Here is a 24,237-nt window from a genome sequence, read left to right as displayed (position 1 = left end):
ATAATAGTTCCACTTATAGTAGACAGTCATTTTCTAATAATAGAATGTTGCCTACTATTAATTCTAGTTATAACAGACATTCCTTTACTAGTCGTAGACTGTTGCCTGATATTCAACACATTTCTCCTGTTGAACCAGTCTATGGACCAGCTAGAAATCGTGCTGCATCTTTACACACAATTTCTACTAAAGTAGGTGATAAACCTGTTGAAAGGGTTAAGATTAACCCCAAAACAAATATTGTTCAGGATAGTGATAATATTTCTGATAAGGATATTCCTTCTGCGTCCGAAATGGATTTTGACCCCAATGATTCTTAATGATTCCACACCAAATTGATTTTAGTCCAGGGTCACAAGCTAGAGGTTATATTCAAAAAGAATTTTTTACTGATAAATGGAACCAGTTTAAAACTTGGTTTTTTGATACTTATAGTAAGGAAGATTTAAACAATATTTCACAAGAGTTTTATGAAACTTGTGCTTTACATAATCAAATTATGTATTTTGTTCCTTGGTTTATAACCACATATTTACCACTTTTTATAAAAGTTTTGGAAAGATCTTATAAAGACGGGAGTGGCAATATTACTAAAGCCATTTACCCTCCTCAATCATCTTTTGTTTTACCTAATAATACAGGTATTACTTTTACTGCATTTCAAAAATTTATTGATGAAGATGTTGCTGCAGTCAGCATCGCAGAAATTAATAAATTAATTTCTCAAAATAATTATTTGAGTTTATATGTTAAAGTTTTGGGTGAAAACGTTAGTTTTCTTAATAAAAAACTTGATGATTTAACAGTCTTGATTAAGGAGATGAATACGAAAAAGACTTTGACTGATATTGCCTCTTCTTCAGGAAGCAAATCAGAACCTCAGATTGTTGTTACTCATATTCAAAGACCTCCTGATATTCAGGATTTTAAATTTAAATCTTTTGGAGACTTAGAAGAACTTCTTGATAAAAAGTTATCCGGTTTGAATATCAAACCCATTGATTTATCAAATGATTTTGCTGATAAATTAGATTCTACTTTTGACTATAAAAAGGATGTTTTGTCAGAGTTTAATAAACTCAGAAGTTACCCCAAAAAGAATAGTAAGTTTGCAGATAGCAGATATGCTGATAAACCTAGAATGCAGACTTATTATTACAATCGTCCTACTCCTCAAGATGTTTTAATAGAGGAACGTGATTGGAATCAGACTAATACGTCTTACAGTGGTTCCGAAATTTACGAATGGAATCTTGATGGTTTGACTGATAGGCAGTTAACTATTCTAGTACATAGAATGCTTATGTATGCAACTATCTGTAAAAGTGTAAAAAATACAGATAGGAATATTTGCAGAATGATTGTTGCAGGTTTTACTGGCCAACTTCGTGGCTGGTGGGACAATTATTTGTCTGTCGACGAATGCAAATCCTACCATCCGGATTTTGAGTAATATGAGAATACTCAGTATTACTAACAGTATCAGTTATCTGACTGGGGGATATAACCGAATCCAAAGTCCATGTGGTTGGAAAATTAATTTCTTCCCACTTAATAGGTCTTCTCGTGGTGACCTTAGACTTTGCAAAATTCGTTTCCACTAGAATAGTCTGATCAGATGTATCATATAATTTACATCTGGGGTTTAACGTAGATAGTAATTTAAAATATATTCTATACGATAAACATATCAGTTCAGAACCAGGCGCATAATTATAACCATGCGTTTTCACATTTAATGTTAATGCATCAAGTATATTAACATCAGATAAAGATAATTGCAAATTGGGTTGAGTATTAAAATATACTGGGCCATAGGCGACAGTAGATTCAATAGAACCCATCAGAGACTGTCTAAAATTCAAATTTCTGGCATCTCTGAGAGCAGCCAAAAATGTCTCTGGTAACCCTTTAAGGGTTAAAGGCTTAAAAGCAATTTGAACCATACCAATATGCAAATAATTATACTGGTGTTTATGAATATCTACATCATGTTTGTTTAACAAACGAATAGTCTGTTCAGACGAACTTAAAGCTAAAGATTGCTCAGTTGTTTTAATAAGTTGTTTAGAAGAGAGTTTATCAAACCATCCATAATCATAGATTGTTCTAATAGGGACTTTAGGAATAGTCCATTTGTTTAACAAATCAAGGTTTTGAGGTATATCTACCTCTTCCAATCTAGTATTTTTCATACTAGTTTCTCCTAAATCCATATTTCAGAAACATATCTATGTCGAATATTTCATATCTATCTTATATATACCATGAAAGTACCTAGGCTCTGATACCATTTAACATGATCAAGTGGCGGGCGGTAATCCGCCATGCCTTCTCAATTAAATTAAAACAGAAATCACCGTTTGACCGGGAACTGGACTTGTTTCACACCTCACATCTGGCTTTTATATGCCTGGAAGGTTTCCACCAGTTAAAGATTTCTATTTTAACATATTTGAGAATTCTTAATCTAGCTAATTCAGTACCCTTATATTTAAAGACTGGCGGTAATCCGCACAATCAGTAAGGATAAGAATTGAAATATACTTGAATTTTATATATAGTTTAATGACTCTATGGAAGGTTAAAAACCTTTACTCAAGCAAGGGGTCTGTCATAATATAATACAATATCATATCCAAATATTATATAGATAAAAAAAATACAATACAATATGACATGATACATTTAAATACTATAGTTAACTTGAACAACCACCCAAACAAACTGTTAAAATGTAGTGTGTTCAACTCATTACTTTTGAGTTGTTTTGACTTGAAACAATTTATAGATATTTGCTGAAACGCCAACATAGTGAAGGAGGGAGCCATACTTTTTGGCATTTCTACTGAGATGGTGAAACTTATTCAACAAAGTGTTAGGGGTCTGAAATCATGGTGGAAATTCAGCTCCACTAGTTATGTTAGGGTTTCCTCATACTCTACTGAACCTGAAACCCTAGCCTCCTTATTTATTCCTAAAAAAGATAAAGGTTCGGATACCACCCCAGCCTCGTCTCCAAAGGATACTCTGTACCACAAGCTACTGTATTCGACAAGCTCTAGTGCTTCGGTCATACCAGTACTGGACCAGTGGGTTAGTGAAGAAAAGCCTCTTAAGCATGAAGATCTCCAGATTATCGCCAAACAGCTTAGAGCTTACCGCCGCTTCAATCATGCCCTTCAGGTCTTTTTTATTAATCTTTGTTTTTACTTAAGATAATGCCACGGATTAATTTGTAAATTCATACTCCCTTTGTTCCAATTTGTTTGGCATAGTTTGACTGCAAGAAGTTTTAAGAAACAAATGAAGATCTTATAAAATTTGTGCTCTTGAACATGCGTGATATTTGTGTGATTATAAAAGCTTTTTCATTAATGAAATATAGAAATGGGTCATTTGTATTGGAGTGGACGAATAAGGAAATATTGTCAAACAAAGTCTGGAATACTTGATATATGTTTTTCCGGGGGACGGGGGGTCTTTCAATTTGGTCTGTTGTTCTGGTTCATCTTATAAAATTCATTGAAGGAACTTGTTGATAGGAAAAAGACTGAATAATCTCATTCTTTTGATAAAAAGGTCATTGTATTAAAAGCTGAGGTATATACAAGTGAAGAAAACACCAAAAGGGAATCTCTTTCACATTGTATAGGCATAGTGCAATGTTCTGGTTAACCTGCCTCTTTGTTGGACTGCAATATCTATCGATTAGCTTCAATCGCCAGTATTCAAGAATTCATCATAGTTTGACTATCTTCATGTTGGTTGTCAACCTTTATCCTTTTTATACGAAGCTTAAGACTAAAGCTATGTTCTGTGGATCTTACCTAGGTGGAATTTTATTGGACTGCAGTAATTTGCTTTATTGTTAATTTGTTGAGGCAACTCCGTTTGGACATTAAATTGGTGTGATTGTTTGTAGCTATGACTATAGGGATTTAAAGACTTCTCTTTGATTACCTTTTCTTTAGGAGGATGCATAAAGTAGTAAGACTCCTTTTAATCCTTCTCGCCGGGGAAAGCAATTGATTACCTTTTCTTTAGGAGGATGCTTAAATTGGATGTGTTGCTTTCATATGCCATTTGCTAGTGAATTTGTCGTGGTGATGATATTAAGACTAACGCCTAAGAGTAGAGTGTTCTATCTCTAGAAGCACTTCAGCTGAAGAACTATCTATCAATCTGCAAGCAACTATGTTAGCCGAAGAACTACCTATCAATCTTCAAGCAACTATGCATCAGTCTAAAATCAGTTGGAACCAGCTACATAAATCCTCAATGTCCATCCATTGTATTCTGGTTCATTAGTCGAATGCTTAAAATTTGCATTTTTGGTGAATTAAAGGTTATCTAGATTTCACTCTTATTCCTATTTAGTTAACTAGTTTAATTCCAACAGTTGGTATCACCTAAATTATCATTTGCTTATACTGTATTTTAAGCAATTCGATACTAATATGTTCTTGACATGAATAAAAAATGACTCCCCAGTCTCTGTAGTTATTTGTCTTAGAATTGGATCCAAGCAGGTCTACTAGTTTCACGAATTTTATGGTGCTGACCCAAGAGTACGAAAAACAGTTGACTTGTGCTAAGTGAAATGAAAAAGAAAACCTCTACTTTTAAAGTTATTGCGGGTTTCCGTGTGAATTTTCATGTTTTCTGTCCATATTATTATATCTTTCCAGACATGCTGCCTTCAATAGAAAAAGTCTTTCTATCAATATGTCTGATCATCTTATAGGTGTTAAATTATAGTTGCAAGTTCTTTTGAAACAAAACATAGAAATGTGTGTTATCCAGGATGCCACTTGAGAATTCATGAGTATGCCTTGACCCAAATACTGTACTTATTAAACATGTCATATATGAAAGAACGTATCTTGGTTTTGGTAAATTCTTAATGGCACATTTGTGTTGAGACATTTTTTAGGTCATGGGCATACAGCATGTGAAGCCTCGATAAGACTACCACATACGGCATATCGACATGCCATAAAAATAAAAAGGGGAAAGATGTGTGCATAAGTTTGTTAGTAAAATGTGTTACTATAAAAAATTTAGCGTTATATGCTACTTCTTATGGGAAATAAAGTGCTGGGACTTTGACATCAATACGGTCTCAACCTGTCAACTTAGACATGTATAGTATTCTCTACATCTAAGCAGATTTTATTTTAAAGAATGTATGGCATCTCTATTATGGCATCTCTATTTCTTACATATATTTGCCGATAGGTTAAGTTATATCTGCATGGATTTTCTTTCTGATACTCATACAAGGACCATATGAAGATTTTGTCAGCATTCAAAATGATACTTATAAACATCTATATACACAATAAATAGTCTTTTTTATATCGAGACACACAAAGTCATGCATAACGATGTACTGTTAGCATTAGAATACGTATATCTATCCATTAATCCGTATAGAATGATCTGTGCTATTTTCATAAATAATATGCATCCTAAAAATTATTATTGCTATTAAAAATATACATTGTGAATGTTTTCTTTGTTCGAACAAATACAAATACATTTACATCAATTCGAAATTTAAGAGTGATGAGCTTTTGCAGAGTTGCTGTACTTGTCTGATTGTGAACTTTTAAGTATTCTTAGAGTCAGTCCTAAAAGAGTCCTCTCTGTTCCTGCCTTTCCTCTGTATTCTTCTTAAAATGAAAAAGAGCATTTGATTCGATTAGTCAACCAGCTCTGGAAGGCGGATTTAAAACTATACATGAATTAAACTATTATCCTCCATACAACTTGTCTTTTTTTCCTTTCTGATTATTGATGAACTCCTCTGTACAACTTGACTTTGTAACGGATACCTCGTAAACTAGCATATTCAATCCTTGTATAAATATTTCAACTGAATCAGTTTAATGTTGATATAACTAGAGAAATCCCTAATTCACCCACATCAAGTCTGTATTAATCAGCCCTATTTTTGTTTAAACCACCAGCCGTTTGGCGAACCAAGGAAAAAAAAAGACCAGGTTGCATATTTTACTTTGTTTTTTTTTTCTAACTTGTGTATAGGTTCAAATACCAAATAGCTCTAGTGGATGCTTGATTTCTGCTTTTTATACCATTGCAGATTTATGAGTGGATTAACAAGTCCAAGCATTTTGATATATTGTCTGGAGATGTTGCAGTCCAACTGGATTTGGTATCAAAATCCCATGGTGTGAAAGCCGCAGAGAAGTATTTCGCTAGCGTTCCAGATAATTTAAGAACCTACCGGGTATATGGCGCTCTCTTGAACGTCTATGCTGATGCAAAATGCTTAAAAAAAGCAGAAGATACCATGCAAAAGCTGAAGGAGTTGGGCTATGCTGGCACAGTGGCGTACAATGTTCTGATGACCCTTTATGCTAAAATGGGAGATCTTGACAAGCTAAACTCACTTATGCTAGAGATGGAAGACAAGGGAATTGTTGGTAACGTGATTACCTACAATATCCTCTTAAATGCATATGCATCTGTTCCAGATGTTGAGGAGATGGAGAAGCTTCTGATGAAAATGGAAGCTGATCCACTGCTGATTGATTGGAGTCCTTATACAGTTGCTGCCAAGGGATACCTGAAAGCTGGTGATATAGAAAAGGCTTCCGCGGCATTGAAGAAATGCGAGCACCTAATCAGGGGGAAAAGGGCAACGCTTGCTGTTGACATACTCCTTACTCTCTATGCTAGTATGGGAAAGAAAGATGATTTGTATCGTGTATGGGATAAATACAAGAGAAGAGCTAAGTATAACAATTCAAGCTATCATTGTATGATAAGTGGATTAGAAAAGTTAGGTGATCTTGATGGCGCAGAGAAGATATTTGCCGAGTGGGAAGCAAACAGGGTACACTTTGACATGAAAATTCCAAATTTGCTCATAACTGCTTACTGCAAAAAGGGTCATATGGAAAAGGCTATATCAATCATAGATGAACTCTTGGAGAGTGGGAAGCAGCCTAATGGGAGCACATGGAATCGTCTAGCACTCGGTTATTGTGTACAGAATGAGATGGAGAAGGCAGTCGAGACGATGAAGAAAGCAATCTTGGCTAGTCGGCCAGGGTGGAAACCGCACTTTCATAGTTTAGCTTCCTGTGTGAAGTACTTGCAATCAAAAGGAGATACTCAAAGAGAAGGAGAGCTTAAAGATTTACTTAGGGTGCGAGGTCTCTTCCCAGAGGAAGTTGAGAGGGGTCTGAAAAAGTATATTGAAATTGGAAATCGTATGTCTGAGGCACTTGATGAAACAAACCTTGAGGAGGCTTGCTTACAATAGTAGGAAAATCTCTACTTTGCTGGATAGTGGATTATTTAATTCTCTTAATTTTTTTTTTTTCGTGGTTAAATCGCTAATAAAACTTTTTTTAATTAAATTTTTCTATAGCTGCATCTAACTGGATGAAACGTTTATGGGGGTGGATGCATGATATTTGTGGCTCTGTTGTATACTTGCAGGCTTGCAGCTAAGTACATGTGTGTCTGTTCTTGACTGGGTTCCTCCAACTTTAAGATTAGCCCAGAATTGACGGCCTGGCTACGGTTTATCTAGACTCAACTAACCTTTTAAATCCCAAATATACGAACGGAAAAATAAGTGAAAATATCATTGGCTAGCCCGATTTTGGACCGGTAATTAAAAAATAATAATCATTTTCAGAGTCATTGAAAATAAGCCACTATTTTATATGGAGATAAAATTTGGACAAAAATATCCTAGCTGAAATATCAGAAAGTTCCGGCATAATATACTGGATTATGGAGCTCCTGTGTATAAACTTTCAGCATATTATGTTGGAACTCCAGCACATTATGAAATTTTAACATTATGTTGGAATCTCATATGTAAAACATTTGAACTCCAACATATTATGTTGGAATTTTTTCGAATTTTTAAAGGTGTTTTTGTTCAAATTTTGTACCTTACCCCCCCTCCCCCCAAAACTTGGCACGCATTATTGGTTACATTCTTGAACTATCTATGGTCTTAATTACCCATCTATACTTGGTTATTCGATAGTTGTTACTCCCTTGGACGATCTCATCCCAGGAAAGTGGCATGCACTCGCCTGCCACGTGAATTTTTCTGTCTATGTGGCATTTTTTTTAAAAATAAAATATATTTTTACCTTTTTAAGTATGTTACCTTTTTAGATAATTTTTTTCGAATAAAATTTATAATAAAACTTGGATAGAACTACATTATTTAGGCTAAATTATTTTATTTGGCTAAAAATAATAAAATTTTAGTTATTCTTTTTTGAATTTGACCTGAAAATAAAGATTTATACAATTTAAATAAATAGTCAAGGCATCTAAAAATTTATAATAAAAAAAACATAGTTTGAAATTAATTATTTTGGCTATAATTTTTATATAGCTCTAAATTATGGTGCTCTAAAAATATTATTTTTACAGATTTTACCTGAAAAAGTAAAAATACACAATTAAAATAAATAGTCATTATATCAAAAGAAGAAATAAAAAGAGTGTACAATTGCAAGTTCATTATTTTGGCTATACTTTTTTTTATTTAGTAAAAAATAATGGAGCTATGGCCAATTTGTTTTTATTGGTTTGACTCGAAAATAAAAATACACAATTAAAATAAATAGACATTATATATAAAGAAAAAAAAACAGGAAATATACACAAATGGTACTCCATTATTTTTGCTAAAATTTTTTTATTTGGCTAAAATGATGGAGTTCCTACCAAATATTTTACAAATTCGGCCAAAAATAAAAAAAGAAATATGCAGTTGGAATAAATAGACATTATATCTTAGAAGAAATTAAAAATAATAAAAGTTAGAGTAAAGTTCACATTGTATGTTAAGATGAAGCAAGAAGAAATACATAGTTGTAACAAATAAATCATTATATATGACTATATGACAATTAAAAGTTAAAAAATAACCTATTTGGAAGCTGATTTTTTAATTTTTCTTCACTCCACTCGCTTAAAAGAGAGTGCACCCATACTCTTTGCCACATCAGTGTCCAGGAGGTAATGGCTCTCAAAAGGTCAAGTTGAGGGGGGTAATTAAGGCCACGAATAGTTTAGGACTGTAACTAATAATTTGTGCCAAGTTTAGAGTTTTTTTAAGTATTCTGTCAATTTTGATTATTTTTTAAACTAGAACTATTTTTAAATTACCAGTGCTAAATCAGTCTATTTCTCAAAGCTCCCCTTTCCATTTCTTTTATAAGTTGTATCTTTTTTCTGGTAATACAAGTTGTACTTATTATTATTATTAGATTAGATTAGATGAGAAGTGACAGAAAAAAAAAGCGAATGATAATTGGACTCATTAATTTTATGAAATTTAAATTAAGATTCTGCTGAGATATAATTCTTTATATTATCTTTTCGGTGCCTTCTTTTTTCTGTTTAGTTATGACTCATGATATATGGGGTAGCCGAAGATTTTTAGGGGTCAATCCACAAAGCTATAAAGAAGGAATGTATCGTAAGAGCAATCATTTTTCCTTTTGAATTGGTATTGGAAAATGAAATATAAAGAGAATATGATATTTGTCGACATTATAAGGTACAATACATATATTTTATTTTGCTGGGAATAACATATATCTTCAACTTGTGCAAGTAGATTTGACTCCAAATTCTACATGACAAAATGCAATATAGGTTCTAAATAATAACAATATCCTATTAAAACTACATGTGTCTTGAATTCAGCACCCTTTCTCTAGCTGTATTTTGTGATTTGTTTGGCGACCTAGACAATCCAATCAAAAGTTCGAGTGACGTCCGACCAATCAAGTACCAAGAAAGCAAAAGAGAAAAAGTATTATCCACATAATACTTTTGTTCTTTTCCTTGAAATTAATAGGAAATGGCATTGATGATGCATCTATACACTGTCTAGCTAACTTATTTCTAAACCAGCCTAATGAAATTCATTAAAAAATTCCATATTTTCTTATATTATTTTCTACAAAAATATCACACATATTTTCTCAAACATTATTCTATCTGTTTCCCAATTTCGAAGAAGAATTAACCCCAAAAGTTATTCATCTAATCTTTTAAACTAAAAATAGCTGACGAATATATAATATTTATATAATTCATGTCTAATACATATGTAATTGTGTATAATCGATGTATAATATATATATATATATATATATATATATATATATATATATATATATATTGGCTAGAAAAAATAAACATTAAATTTGGCCGGTTATTTATGTAACAATCTCCTGAAAGCGTGTGAAGTTTGTTCCTTTTTTAAAATTGTCTCAAGCTTTTAATGGTTATTTGAACAAGTGTGAACTGTTTTTTTTAATGGAGTTACTTCATGCACCACGCCTATTTCATGTTCACCACAATTTTGGACATATGAAAAAGTAGGGGTAGTAGTGGAGAGAGAATGTAAGACTAGGGGTATACAAAGAAAATCGATAAACAACACCAAACCGATAATTCGAGTCAAACAGGAAAAAAAAATTCGATATAGTTTGGTATTGAAAAATAAAACCCGACCATAATTGGTTTGGTTTGATTTTAACTAAAAAAAAGTCAAACCGAAACCAAACCAACCCGATAGTATATTTATATAATTTTTAAAAATATTTATACATATAAATATTTCTTAAACTTTTTCACAGTTTTATCTTTTAACGTATTATTTCAAGTTTAGACTTGACATTCTTGAATGGTAAATAATTTTTATAATCCATAAATGTAGTAACTCAAACAAAGTTCAAATCAATACCAATGCTAACAAAAGAAATTCAATTCAATACTATGAATGACGATAGTGCTGGATAATTATTTTAGTTTTACATTGGTTTATAATGAAAATGCATAACTTAGTTTATCTTTTTCTTTAGTGCTTAGTTATGTAATTAATATTAGTACTTATTAGTTATACTTATTTTAGCATGACCTATATAGTATTTTTAGATTATGTTAATTTGGTTTATAAATTAAAAACCCGACACCATTGGTTTGATTTGATAATTGAAAAATCCGAACTAACCTGACTTATGTACACCCCGTGCAAGAATGTGAAAGCTCAGTAGGAGGGTGAAGTGTAACAATTCATTACATGAACATCCTTAGAATACCAAAGGAAAGATTACCAAGAAAGTAAAATGCTTTCATTGCTTGCTTAATGTATGTATGGCCCCAATATTTTAAACAATGACATATTGGGCATTTAGCAAATTATTAAAAATAAAACAAACAAACAAAACAAAACAAAACAAAAAAAGGGGGGATGGAAACAAAAGGGCTGAAGCCCATTAGAAAGTAACCTACCAAGGTTTGAAAAGGGTTTAGAAAGAAAAGAAGCTTTAGGCTTACGGAGAAAACGAGAAACAAAAGGAAAAAACCAAAACCACATAAAGAAAGAAAGAGAAAAAGAAGAAGAAGAAAGCTTTGGACAAAGGCTTTAAGAATAACTCGGAGTTGAAATTAAAAGTATTAATTAAAATTCTTCTTCGACTCAAGAGGTTAACCTTCTTCTTCTCATCTGTTGAATTATTTCACTGCATCTATGCAGTTTCATGTAGTACAAAAGAATTCAATATCAGCTTTCTTATATATATATATATATATATAAGGATGGTAAGGCTATAAAGGTTTGGTTTAAGCACTGATAGGTCTAATTTTAGAGAAATAAATTATACTAAATAGTTTGCAATTGCTAGAATTATGGACTGGTTCTATGATTAAATATAAATCCACAAATTAAGACTCAAACATGAACCCCGATAGTTGGATATTTTTAATTAGTTTAAACTAGAAAATTGATACCAGATTGATATGATGTGATATTAGATTGATCGGAGGAAGTTGTACGGACCGCTCGAGGTGACGAGTTTGGTATTTGACACGAGTACTATGAGTAGTAATCTTACCGCAATTTATGTTTTCATAACCTGTATGGTTTATACATTATTTTAAAAATAAATGTGTTACTGAATGTTTGAAATTTGCATGTGGGACAAGTCCTTTACTTGATATGGTACTGAACAGGTTACTTGAGATGTTTACAATTATTTAAAATGTTCTCATTTTTACTAAACATATTTTAGTATTATTTGAGATATGATTATTGTCATCGAAATTAGATTACATGATTTGATAAGAATTGAAATGCCATGTACTATTTTGAAAATGCTTCCATGTGAATATTTACTGTTTACAAAGAAAAGTATAAATGGGAGGAGACTTTGAAGGATCCCGTAGCTAACGGCGGGTTCGTTAGACCTGGTGCACCTTGTATTTACCGATTACCGAGTACAGTTATAGCCCTCGCTAGTGGGAAGGTAGAATTAGCATACAATTACAGTTTTCCCTTGAGTAGGGACCTACAGTTATATTTGACTCCTTTTATGAAGGGGTCCACACAGTGATACATATTACATGATCCTTGAAAACCTCCCAAACATAAAGATTTGCTATGAGACAGTGTTTACCGAGTTTATTACAGAATTGTTAATTGCTTTTTATTTATATGAAACACATGATGAAACGAATTATTGTTTCTGAAAGGGCATTTTTATTATATTTTTGGGTTAATAGGCATGTTTTCTGACTTGTCCCTAATTAAAAATGGTTGTGGTTAAGTGTTATTACTCACTGAGCTAGCGACTCACTCCCCACTATTTATTTTTTATACAGAGACACTAGATGACGCGAGCGAGGATTTCGTTAATTAGAGTACACGAGTTGCTAGTTCCTGGTGATCCCCGCACTTGTTCATGTGGGCGAAGAGTTTATTCATTATTTTTGTCTTTTCTTTTGAACACTTAGAGTCGCTCCATAGTCATTCTTATTGGTGTCATGATGATTCATTCTTTATATTGGACTAGTTACTAGTATTGCACTTTCTCTCCATATTTTGAGATGGGTTTAGTATTATTATGTTGGTAATGGTAATGTTGGTGAAAATTTATTTTGGTTAGTTGATGAAGATTGTGACTTATTTGGGTGAATATTGGTTGGTCGTTAATTATTTATCAAACAAGAAAACTCTTGGATAGTCTTAAAATAGGGAAAACTCTGTCCGATTTTTTGTAAATTACCGATGAGGCTTACTTGGGGGCACTTGCTCCCAAATGTCGGTCATGATCTTTAATTAGGTCGTGACAAAGTTGGTATCAGAGGCAGGTTATTCTTGTGACTAATGGAGTACACGTCAGTAGTAGAATCTCAATTATGGTTATGTAGACGGCCATTCCCATAATCATGATTCTGCGAGAGCGTGATAGGATGTTTCTATCTTTCTTTCTTGTTTTTCCTTACGTGTGTGACGATTAGGGTCAACTAATTGAATCTTTCATTGTTTATCTTATTACCATAAGACTCGATCTTGATCACTCGATTATATGAATAGATGAGAGGTTCGGGGGCATCAAATGTGGCCTTGGCAGATAACCGTCAAGGGGAAGAGGTAGAGCTTCCTTAAAAGGCCGATGAAAGGGTTCTTAAGCCACCATGAGAGGATTTCTTACCACCACGAGATGCTTGATAGGATCCTATCCTGAAATAAGTACTATCCCACCAATATAGCCATATGGAAGTGTTACCATTGAGGTACTTACCTCTTCTTGATGGGTATAATGGATGGACAGGGAAGAATGGGCAACAAATGGGCTCCTAAAGGCCTCAAGCACCTACATTAACTAAGATGGTCGAAAATAGAGATATATCCTTAATAAAGTTCCTAAAAATTGAAACCACCATGTTTAACGTTTCTGATTGTTCGGAGGATCCTCAGAGGTTCTTGATGAAATACTTGCATTACGAGTTCTAGGATGCTCTAATAAGAGACTCATGGAGCTAGAAACTTACAGCCTGGGGATCATGGTCAATAAATATATGGTATGATATCGTACTGTTAGGAACATAAATAGGTGCAACACAATTGATTTGGAATAAGTCTCTAAACTATTCATGAATTGCTTCCTTCCCGGAAGCCAAAAGTGTGAATCTACTAGGTAAGAAATTGGTTAACATACTAGGATACCGATATATGAAACTAGACTTCCCCAGGTAGCTAGATACACATTATCTCAACCTTAAGGAATTATCTAAGGGGTGCTTAACCTTTTAAATAAGATAGTAACCTCGTATACAAAAAGTATGGCCTATTCTATGATAGCTAGCTTGCTAAAGATATTGAAAATATAGATATGATAGGCATGCAACAAAGTTTAACGGAGGAAGTACAAGACTGGAAATTCTGTCGATGAGTATTTTAGTGCGAGTCAAACAACTGAAAACATAGACGGTGAGATTTTGAATGATCTTTCGGGATTGTTAATCATGTGGGAGAATCTGAGTTAACCGAATATGTTTAATAAGCTTGTCAAATTCAAGTTGAACATAAAGATATCCTAGTCAATTTGATATTACTTAATATGGTCTACTTTGGAATAGATCGATTATATCTTCTTTCCATGCCACTCTCAATTTTCATGTAAAGGAAGTTGAGTTTGGGTTACTGAATTAACCTAGTTTTATCCTAAAATGTAAACAAGCTCCAAAGATAAATAAGGTTATATCATATATCAAAGCTCAACATTACTAAAAAATGATTGTTGGGGTCTCTTGGCTATGATAAGAGACATAAGGGATAAGACACCTAGCTTGAAAAAGCTACCAATAGCTAGAGAATTATTTAATGTATTTTCTGAGAATTTATCAGGATTATCTCAGTAGAAGAAATAGACTTTGGCATCGATTTGATACCTAACATAACCTATATCGAAACCCCCATATGGCATGACACCAACAGAGTTAGAAAGAGCTAAATGAACAGTTGCAAGACCTAATAGACAATAATTTTATTAGATTGAGTATAACTTCACAGGGTACACCATTAGTACTATTTGTGAAAGAGGAAGATGGGTCATTAAGGGTGTGCATCGACTAAAAGCAATTGAAAAGGTAACGATGCGCTATAAGTACATATTGCCTCATATAAATGATCCGCTTAATAAATTTCTTAGTATTAGAGAATAATATATTCCTAGGGCAGCATTCCAAACTCGGTATGGTATTATATTAGTTCCTTATGATATCTTTTGGACTTACAAATACTCCAGCTGCATTGTTGGACTTAATGAATAGGGCGTTCATGATGTTTTTGGGAAGGTTTCTCATAGTATTTATTGATGATGTTACCTCGTAACCAGGAAGAACACGAGGATTACGTGATACTATATTATAGACGCTGCAAGAAAATTTGACTTATGCCAAGTTCTCCGAGTGTGAGATTTGGCTAGACTGTGTGGTATTCCTCGGTAATATTGTATCTGAAAAATAAGATTATGGTAGATCCTAAAAAGATAGAACCAGTTCAAAAAAGTAGTCAAAGCCCCCTACTCCTTCATAAATCGCAGCTTCTCGGGCTTTGCAAACTACATCAGGTAGTTTCTATAGAAATATTTTGAATAGCAGCGCCGCTAATCAAGTTAACTTAGAAAAATATAAAGTTCCAGCAGACGAAGTAATATGTGATTAACTTTCAGAAACAAAAAAAAAAAAAAATATGTTTGGCAACCTGTATTAGCCTTACCATTATGTTCTAGAGGATTCATAGTGTTATGTAATACTTCCAATGTCGAATTAGGATATATTCTCATGTAGAATGATCGTGTGATAGCTTATGCTTCAACACAACTATAGAAATATTTGCAGAACTATCCCACTTATAGTTTGGAGATGGCTATAATTGTATTTGCTCTGAGGGTCTGGAGACACTATTTGTGCGAGATTTATATAGACTACAAGAGTCTGAAGTACATTTTCCAGCAGAGATATCTAGACCTTCAACAACATAGATAGATAAAACTATTTAATGACTATGATTGTACTACTCTATATCATTTTGGAAAGTCCGTTGTTGTGGCTATTGAAAAATAGGGTAGTTCGATGAATATAGCTCCTATAAAGAGACTTTTGGTTAAGAATATGCACAAACTAAATGGTATAGGTGTCAGATTTAGTGTAAAAAATTCCAGAGCCATTGTTGGCTTGTGTTCAAGTAAGGTCTTCATTAGTAAAGTACATAAAGGCCACTTAATATAAAGATGAGGTTCTAGCTAGTAAAATCAAGGATATAACTATTGACAGAAATTATATTCTCAACTAGGTAACTAGATATGTGTACTAGGTGTAGATGTGTTAAGATGAGTTATTCTTGAGGAGTTCACAACTCTAAATACGATGTACATTCGGAGCCTAGTAAGATGTACCATCACTAGAAGAAAATTATATTTGTGGAAAAAGGAGGAAGATTAACTTAACCTTGTTTCTAACAGTTTAACTTGTTAGCATGTCAACCTTTATGACTCGCAGGCGCACTACAACAACTCGGGATTCCGAAGTAAAAATTGAATAGAATCAAAGTGAATTTTATAACAAAACTACCTCAAACAATTAGAAGTTATAATTATATGTGGTAATAAGGTAACTGAAAATTGACTTACATAGTAGGCACACTTTTGCCAGTTAAAACTTCTCACACTGAGGATAAATATACTCAAATATACATGAATGGAAAATTGTCAAACTATACGAGGTCTATCTATCATTTCTGATAGAAGATCACAATTTACTGCACGATTTTGAAAATCTTTCCAAGAAACATCGGTTACACGAGTAGATCTTAGTACTTTATTTTATCGGCAGACATGTGAGCATTCTAAATGTACCATATAGATCTTGAATGATATGTTGAGAACTTACATTTTGAGTTTGGAGGTAGCTTGTACGCTTACATATCTATAGCTGATTTTGCCTACAACGATAGCTTTCAGTCTAGTATTTAGGTGGCACCATATGGAGCCTTGTATAAGTGTATGATGTTGTTCTCCAGTCAGATAGTTTGAAGCCTATGAGACTAACTTTTTAGGACCCGACTTAGTACAAGAAGCTATTGACAAGGTCCATTGATCAGATTGCTCACAACTCATAATAGACAAAAGTCTTATTCGGATAAGAGAAGAAGAGAGTTAGTGTTAACAATCGAGGATACAGTATTCCTACGAGTCTCCCCTATGAAAGGTGTGATGCGGTATGGGAAAAGAGGCAAGTTGAGCCCTAGGTTTATAGGACCGTATGAGATACTAGACCGAGTGGGACTTGTGGCTTATCGTTTGACATTTACTTTTGAGTTGTATTTTACTAATCCAGTGTTTCATGTCTGTATGCTAAAAAAATATATATCGGACTTCTCTCAAGTTTTTGAAGCACCGACTATACCGCTTGATAAGAATTTATCTTACGAGAACGAACCGATGGCTATTGTTGATAGACAAGTAATAAAACTACTATCAAAAGAAATATTGTTCATGAAAATCTTATGGTGAAATCATACAGTTGAAAAAGTTACGTGGGAAGTGGAAGATGCTATGCAAGTCAAGTATCCTCACTTATTTCAGTCTACAGGTACGTACTAGAGTTAAATTCGGGGACCGAATTTCATAAGGTGGGGAGGATATAGGGGCCCAGTATTTTAAATAAGGACATATTGGACATTTAACAAATTATTAAAAATAAAACAAACAAATAAAACAAAACAAAACAAAAAAAGGATGGAAACAAAAGGGCCGAAGCCCATTAGAAAGTAACCTACCAAGGTTTGAAAAGGGTATAGAAAGAAAAGAAGCTTTAGGCTTATGGAGAAAACGAGAAACAAAAGGAAAAAACCAAAACCACATAAAGAAAGAAAGAGAAAAAGAAGAAGAAGAAAGCTTTGGACAAAGGCTTTAAGAAGAACTGGGAGTTAAAATTAAAAGTATTAACGTTCTCCTTCGACTCAAGAGGTTAACCTTCTTCTTCTCATCTGATGAATTATTTCACTACATCTATGCGATTTCATATAGTACAAAAGAATTCAATATCAGCTTTCTTTTATATATATATATATATATATATATATATATATATATATATATATATATAAAATTACTATGGATAGTAAGGTTATAAAAGTTTGTTTTAAGCACTGATAGGTATAATTTTAGAGGAATAAATTATAAGTACTAAATAGTTTGAAATTGATAGAATTATAGACTGGTTCTATGATTAAATATAAATTCACAAATTAAGACTCAAACATAAACCCCGATGGTTGGATATTTTTAATTAGTTATGAATTAGTTTAAACTAGAAAATTGACACGAGATTGATATGATGTGATATTAGATTGATCGGAGGAAGTTGTACAGACCGCTCGAGGTGACGAGTTTGGTATTTGACACGAGTACTGTGAGTAGTAATCATACCGCAATTTATGTTTTCATAACCTGTATGGTTTATACATTATTTTGAAAATAAATGTGTTACTAAATGTTTGAAATTTTCATGTGGGACAAGTCCTTTACTTGATATGGTACTGAACAGGTTACTTGAGATATTTACAATTATTTAAAATGTTCTCATTGTTATTATACATGTTTTACTGTTATTTGAGATATGATTAATGTCATCGAAATTGGATTACATGATTTGATAATAATTGAAATGCCATGCACTATTTTGAAAATGCTTCCATGTGAATATTTACTGATTACAAATAAAAGTATAAATGGGAGGAGACTTTGAAGGATCCCGTAGCTAACGGCGGGTTCGTTAGACCTGGTGCACCTTGTATTTACCGATTACCGAGTACAGTTATAGCCCTCGCTAGTGGGAAGGTAGAATTAGCATACAATTACAGTTTTCCCTTGAGTAGGGACCTACAGTTATATTTGACTCCTTTTATGAAGGGGTCCACACAGTGATACATATTACATGATCCTTGAAAACCTCCCAAACATAAAGATTTGCTATGAGACAGTGTTTACCGAGTTTATTACAGAATTGTTAATTGCTTTTTATTTATATGAAACACATGATGAAACGAATTATTGTTTCTGAAAGGGCATTTTTATTATATTTTTGGGTTAATAGGCATGTTTTCTGACTTGTCCCTAATTAAAAATGGTTGTGGTTAAGTGTTATTACTCACTGAGCTAGCGACTCACTCCCCACTATTTATTTTTTATACAGAGACACTAGATGACGCGAGCGAGAATTTCGTTAATTAGAGTACATGAGTTGCTAGTTCCTGGTGATCCCCGCACTTGTGTGCATGGGCGAAGAGTTTATTCATTGTTATTGTCTTTTCTTTTGAAATCGTAGAGTCGCTCTATAGTCATTCTTATTGGTGTCATGATGATTTATTCTTTTTATTGGACTAGTTAGTAGTATTGCACTTTCTCTCCATATTTTGAGATGAGTTTAGTATTATTATGTTGGTAATGGTAATGTTGGTGAAAATTTATTTTGGTTAGTTGATGAAGATTGTGACTTATTTGGGTGAATATTGGTTGGTCGTTAATTGTTTATCAGACAAGAAAACTTTTGGATAGTCTTAAAATAGGGAAAACTCTGTCCGATTTTCTATAAAATACCGATGAGGCTTACTTGGGGGCACTTGCTCCCAAGTGCCGGTCATGATCCTAAATTGGGTCGTGACAGTGTAACACGTCTTTTAATAATTATAGTAAAATTTACTACTAAGTGCAAGATCTAATATATTTGTCAAAGTGTTCTACTTCATGAATCAGAAACCTCATAACATAGGACCACATTGATGGGGTTCTACATCAGGAAAAACTTTGTCTTTTTTTTTTATTGTTTCTGGCATCGATATCCGAAACTCATTGTTTCAACTAATTCGAATTTGTGTTAGATTGAGCCACTAAGGGATAAAGCGCCCTCTATGCAAGAAGTTTTTAATTTTCAGGACTCGAACAATGAGAAAACTTGCATTCCGGTGGAATATATACCAAATTGGAGGCAAATAAGTAATTTTTGTAGGAGCATTTTCTTCTGTTCAAACTATATATGGTTATTTGTCCATAACAATTTCAAGAGAAATACAGAAAAATAATGTCTTGCATAGTCTCACTTGTTTAATTGTTTCATCTTTTCTATATATCCTAGGGTTGTGTACAAAATGGTTAAAACAGAAAGGATCATGATCTAGGAAATTATGTTACATATGGCCAGAAATGAGTATCATTGCTTAGTTACAAGACTTAACATTAGAATATTGCATGAAAACAGGAAAAACTCAGCTGGAACAAAGAAACAAAAAGGGGTAGCAATCAAGATTCTGAATAGGGATGAAATCCTTAATTTTGGCTATTTACGTAGTCTGAGCTGGAATCACTCAAAGTTGGTGAACTAAACAATATGATTTACATCACTGTGGTCTGTGTTCACACTTCACAGACGTAGCAAGCATGTCTGCTACAATTGCCGCCACCACCTACCTACACAGTTAATAGTGTGTTACCCTAAATAATGATAAGGACAAGCAAATGAGAGAAGAGGAGAGTAATTTCTCTTTTTGATGTTCATGCATTGATTGTGACAGGGTCTCTAATCAAATGCCCATTTTTTATGCACAAACGGTGTAGCCCAGCAATTAATAAAATGGGTAAAATATTTAAGCCTTACTCCAATAAAAACAAACAAGATATATTTGGTGATTTTTTTTCATCTGCAGAATTTACTGAAATCCTGATGAACAGATTACTAAATAATTGTATTAGTGGGTACAATGTTTTAAAAGGCGTGGGTGTAAGGCGAGGCGTAAGCTCCATAGATATTTAATTTTTAATATTTTATAAAATAATATAATTGCAGTAAATATATATAAACAGGTAAAATTGCATAAAAAATAAAGAAAACTATAAATATGTGGAATATATATATATATATATATATATATATATATATATATATATATATATGTGTGTGTGTGCGCGCGCGCGCGCGCGCTTCATCCCCACAAAATAATTAGTCAAAATAATCTATTATACGTTATTTAGAAACTGAAGTCACTTGAGTCGAAAAGAATAATATTTTCTACATGGAGGAACAAAAATGATGAATAGCCTTTAATTTGAACTTTGAACTTGCTGCTATGAAGGAGAATGAAGTTCTCTTTGTATTTGTAAAAAAAAATTGAATATTCGTTGCTTTTTGGAGATATTAGTAGACTAGCGGACAAGATAAAAAATTGAAAAAGACCATGAATTGGGGCTTCAATCAATAAAAAAGGTCTTGACTTTTAAATTTAATACATTTCAGTTCCTTTTAAAAATTTGAGTAATTACCGAGCTGAATTTTAAAATTTTGTGTATTATATGAAGGACTTATTCAACAAATTTTGTTTTAATTTAAAAAAATCTTTGGAGCTTACGTCTCACTAAAAAAACTCGCCTCAAACGCCCCCGAATTGTTGGGCGTACGCCTCTTGAGACTTTCGCCTCACACCATCGCCCCGGGACATTTTTGGTGCACCTCGCCCCAAGCTCGCTCCGAAAATGCCTTTTAAAACATTGGATGGGTAATAACAAATGGGCTAAATAAAATAGTCAAGGTGCGCACGTGATCCAACGTTATCAAAAAAGAAGATAAGATGCCAGTTTGGTTCGACCTTGCTTAGTGCTTGAAAATTCAGTATCCTCGTACAATGTGAAAGCTAGTAAGTTTGCTTTGTGGAATACATAATCCACTCTTGTTTTGTTGATTCTAAAGAGAGCCATCTTGTTAGATGGCAGCTAATAAGAAAAAGGACCACTTAAAAATAATTAAAAAGGGTCCACCAGCTGATGGGTCCACAAAGAAAAGACCAATTCAATTTTGGTCATCTGCTTTCTTGTTAACAATTTCACGTACTCGTAATTAACCTTTTTTTTGGGGGGGGGGGGGGAGGTGGGGGAGGGAATAACAGCCACTGCTTCTATTGAGTAGTAACTCTGAAAACAAGAATCTCGCATTTGGAAAAAGAGAAGCTGTTGAACGAACTTTCCCGAAAATTAACCTTATTTATATATAATAATCATAAATTTTTTGTGAAGGGAATTCGGATGAATCTTCTTCTGCACCTTAACTCGCCCATGACCATAGTGGATGAGAAAATTCAACCTCTTTTCTTATTATATAAAAAAGGGTTAACAACTTGAAGCTCCTTGCCCGTTTACACACACTATTCCAAGTGTAATAGCAACAATCAAGATGCAAAAGCTTCTATGATTTGTTACATTTAGCCGAGGCTGTACATATTCTTATCTACTACAGACCACAGCACCAAATCTTTTTATACAAGTACAAGTAAAATAGGAGGACAAAGCGTTCAGAACAAGATTAAACATGTGACAAAGCAACAAAAGAGGAAAAAACATATTCTGCCAAGTGATCTATCAGCCTGTAATAGTTGCCTTCTCAATCTTGGACTACTACTCGCGGCTACATTATAAGAGTTCGGATATGTATACAAAGTTGTAGATGAGTTCCCAAAAATCCTAGCATTAGCCACTTCTCCAATAATAGGGTGCAACATATTAGCTGTGGTGCCACCAGGGCTAAGAATAGGTGAGGCCATGTAACTTCCTTGATAAGGTTGATGCGTTTGAGACTGTTGTCGTCGTTGAAGTAACTGGGATTGATTTGAATCAGTGGTTGATATCAGCGTGTGATCGCCACATCTAGGAGTAGGAGGCCTTTGTGGAATGACAATACCAAGATTTGGAGCCTTTCCATCAGATGATTTTGTAGATTGGCCGCGCCCATAGAGTGGAATCAATGTTTTTTGTGAAACTTCAGATTTGCAAACAGGGCATTGTGGCTGTTGCTGATCTGAATTTTCTGAAGAATCAGTCTGGAAATGAATCCATTTGTAAATACAAGGCCAGCAGTAGAGGTGACCACATAAAGTTACCACAGGATCGTGCACGAGATCCAGGCATATGTTACACTCAAAACCACCAGAAACATTGTCTTCAACTTCATCGTTCATTGCCTTCCACTTTCCTAATGGAGTATCGTGTTTGCCAAAGGTAGTGTCGAGCTGTTCTAAGGCCATATCCTGTTTCTTGATGTAACAAAGTTGGCTTCTAATGTCTGTAAAAACAAATTCAAGGATCTCAGTACAAAAAACAAGACTTGAAATTCATGAACACTAAGAACTAGTACCAAAACAACTGCATATTAAATCTCAAGGTTGGTACCAAACAATTTAAAGGTGCAAGGACAAAATAAAAGGCCCTACGCAATACTAAACGTACTAGACATAATAATAAATTTCAAGACTCTAGGCCCTTTTATTTGTTCTAGTCTAGATTAAGATAAAGTGCATTGTCAATAAGATGTAGCACAAGTTGCGTACAATGATAAACTACCTATTGATTTAATCAAAAGCCATATCCATTAGCTATCATAAAATTCCAAATATCATAAGAGGAGAAAATCAGTTTCTCAAAGGACAACAATTTCATAAAAATATTTAGGAACTATGGAAATTATTGAAACTGCCTATATTTCTTCTTGAGTCGTTTGGTTTGGAAACAAGTTATCCCATGATTAATTATCTCGGCCGGGATTGTTATCCCGTCCTCCTATTGGATAAAAATAACACTAGTTATCCCGTAAATTAGTTATACCGCGATTTTATCCCAACCAAACATGGATAAACCCATTTCAAATTTAATCCTGAGATTAATTATTCATTATCCCTCGTACCGAACAAGCCCTAAGTATTTAATTTTGTTCTTGGGAAAAGAAATGAGAAGTTAAAAATGAAGAAATTTGCTAGCTGGAAAGAAGGTTGAAGAAAATAAAAGTCTGCACCAACAGCATTTAATATAAATCTAACTAGAGCTTTTAGAATATGTGTATCCTATCAACCATCCAACTAACAGGCCAATCCAAATTTAATAGGTAAAACAACCTTTGGGATAAGGCTTTATCAAAGACTGTACAAATCAAAGTACTGTATTTATTATGAAAATCATAAAAGGAGTTATAAAATCTATGTTATTGTCCACAGACTCTCCAAATATGGGTAGCTAAGGAACATCTTCGTGGCATAATCTGGTTCTAACAGGAAAAATTTAGTGATTCAACCTGATCTATGCTATGTGAAATGAAAACTATAAAAGCCAAAAAAAAAAAGGAAAAGAAAAACTATAAGCATCCTCTGATGTTTGAGTCTTTTATCTCAGATGACTAGTATCTGAATTTCTAGCATTTATAGCATTCATCAGCTTGCCAAAAGAAGGCCTAATCTGATTTTCCAATTTCTCATTCAAAATCTCAATACTAAGCACCTCTATGTTTATTAGTCCTACTAAGCCAAATTTACAATTCCACCTTATATTTCTATAC

General features: G+C 33.4%; 2 protein-coding genes across 2 annotated transcripts; one reads left to right on the top strand and one right to left on the bottom strand.

Moving 5' to 3' along the window:
• Positions 1 to 2,725: 2,725 nt before the first annotated feature.
• Positions 2,726 to 7,402, top strand: LOC104118018 (pentatricopeptide repeat-containing protein At2g20710, mitochondrial-like). Its single transcript, XM_033661758.2, has 2 exons — positions 2,726 to 3,186; positions 6,110 to 7,402. Exons 1-2 carry the CDS (start codon positions 2,854 to 2,856, stop codon positions 7,295 to 7,297), a joined length of 1,521 nt encoding a protein of 506 aa, XP_033517649.1. The 5' UTR covers positions 2,726 to 2,853; the 3' UTR covers positions 7,298 to 7,402.
• A 14,583-nt stretch (positions 7,403 to 21,985) lies between these two features.
• LOC104118017 (E3 ubiquitin-protein ligase RMA1H1-like) lies at positions 21,986 to 23,145 on the bottom strand. Its single transcript, XM_070180038.1, has 2 exons — positions 23,139 to 23,145; positions 21,986 to 22,974 (listed from the first exon to the last, which is right to left on the bottom strand). The coding sequence occupies exons 1-2, from the start codon at positions 23,143 to 23,145 to the stop codon at positions 22,208 to 22,210; spliced, it is 774 nt and encodes a 257-aa protein (XP_070036139.1). The 3' UTR covers positions 21,986 to 22,207.
• Positions 23,146 to 24,237: the final 1,092 nt, after the last annotated feature.

The sequence above is a fragment of the Nicotiana tomentosiformis genome, chromosome 7 (genome assembly GCF_000390325.3).
Source record: "Nicotiana tomentosiformis chromosome 7, ASM39032v3, whole genome shotgun sequence".
In the NCBI taxonomy this organism is placed as follows: domain Eukaryota; kingdom Viridiplantae; phylum Streptophyta; class Magnoliopsida; order Solanales; family Solanaceae; genus Nicotiana; species Nicotiana tomentosiformis.
Note: the sequence above shows the minus strand (reverse complement) of the source record. Positions and strands in the feature narration are given on the sequence as shown.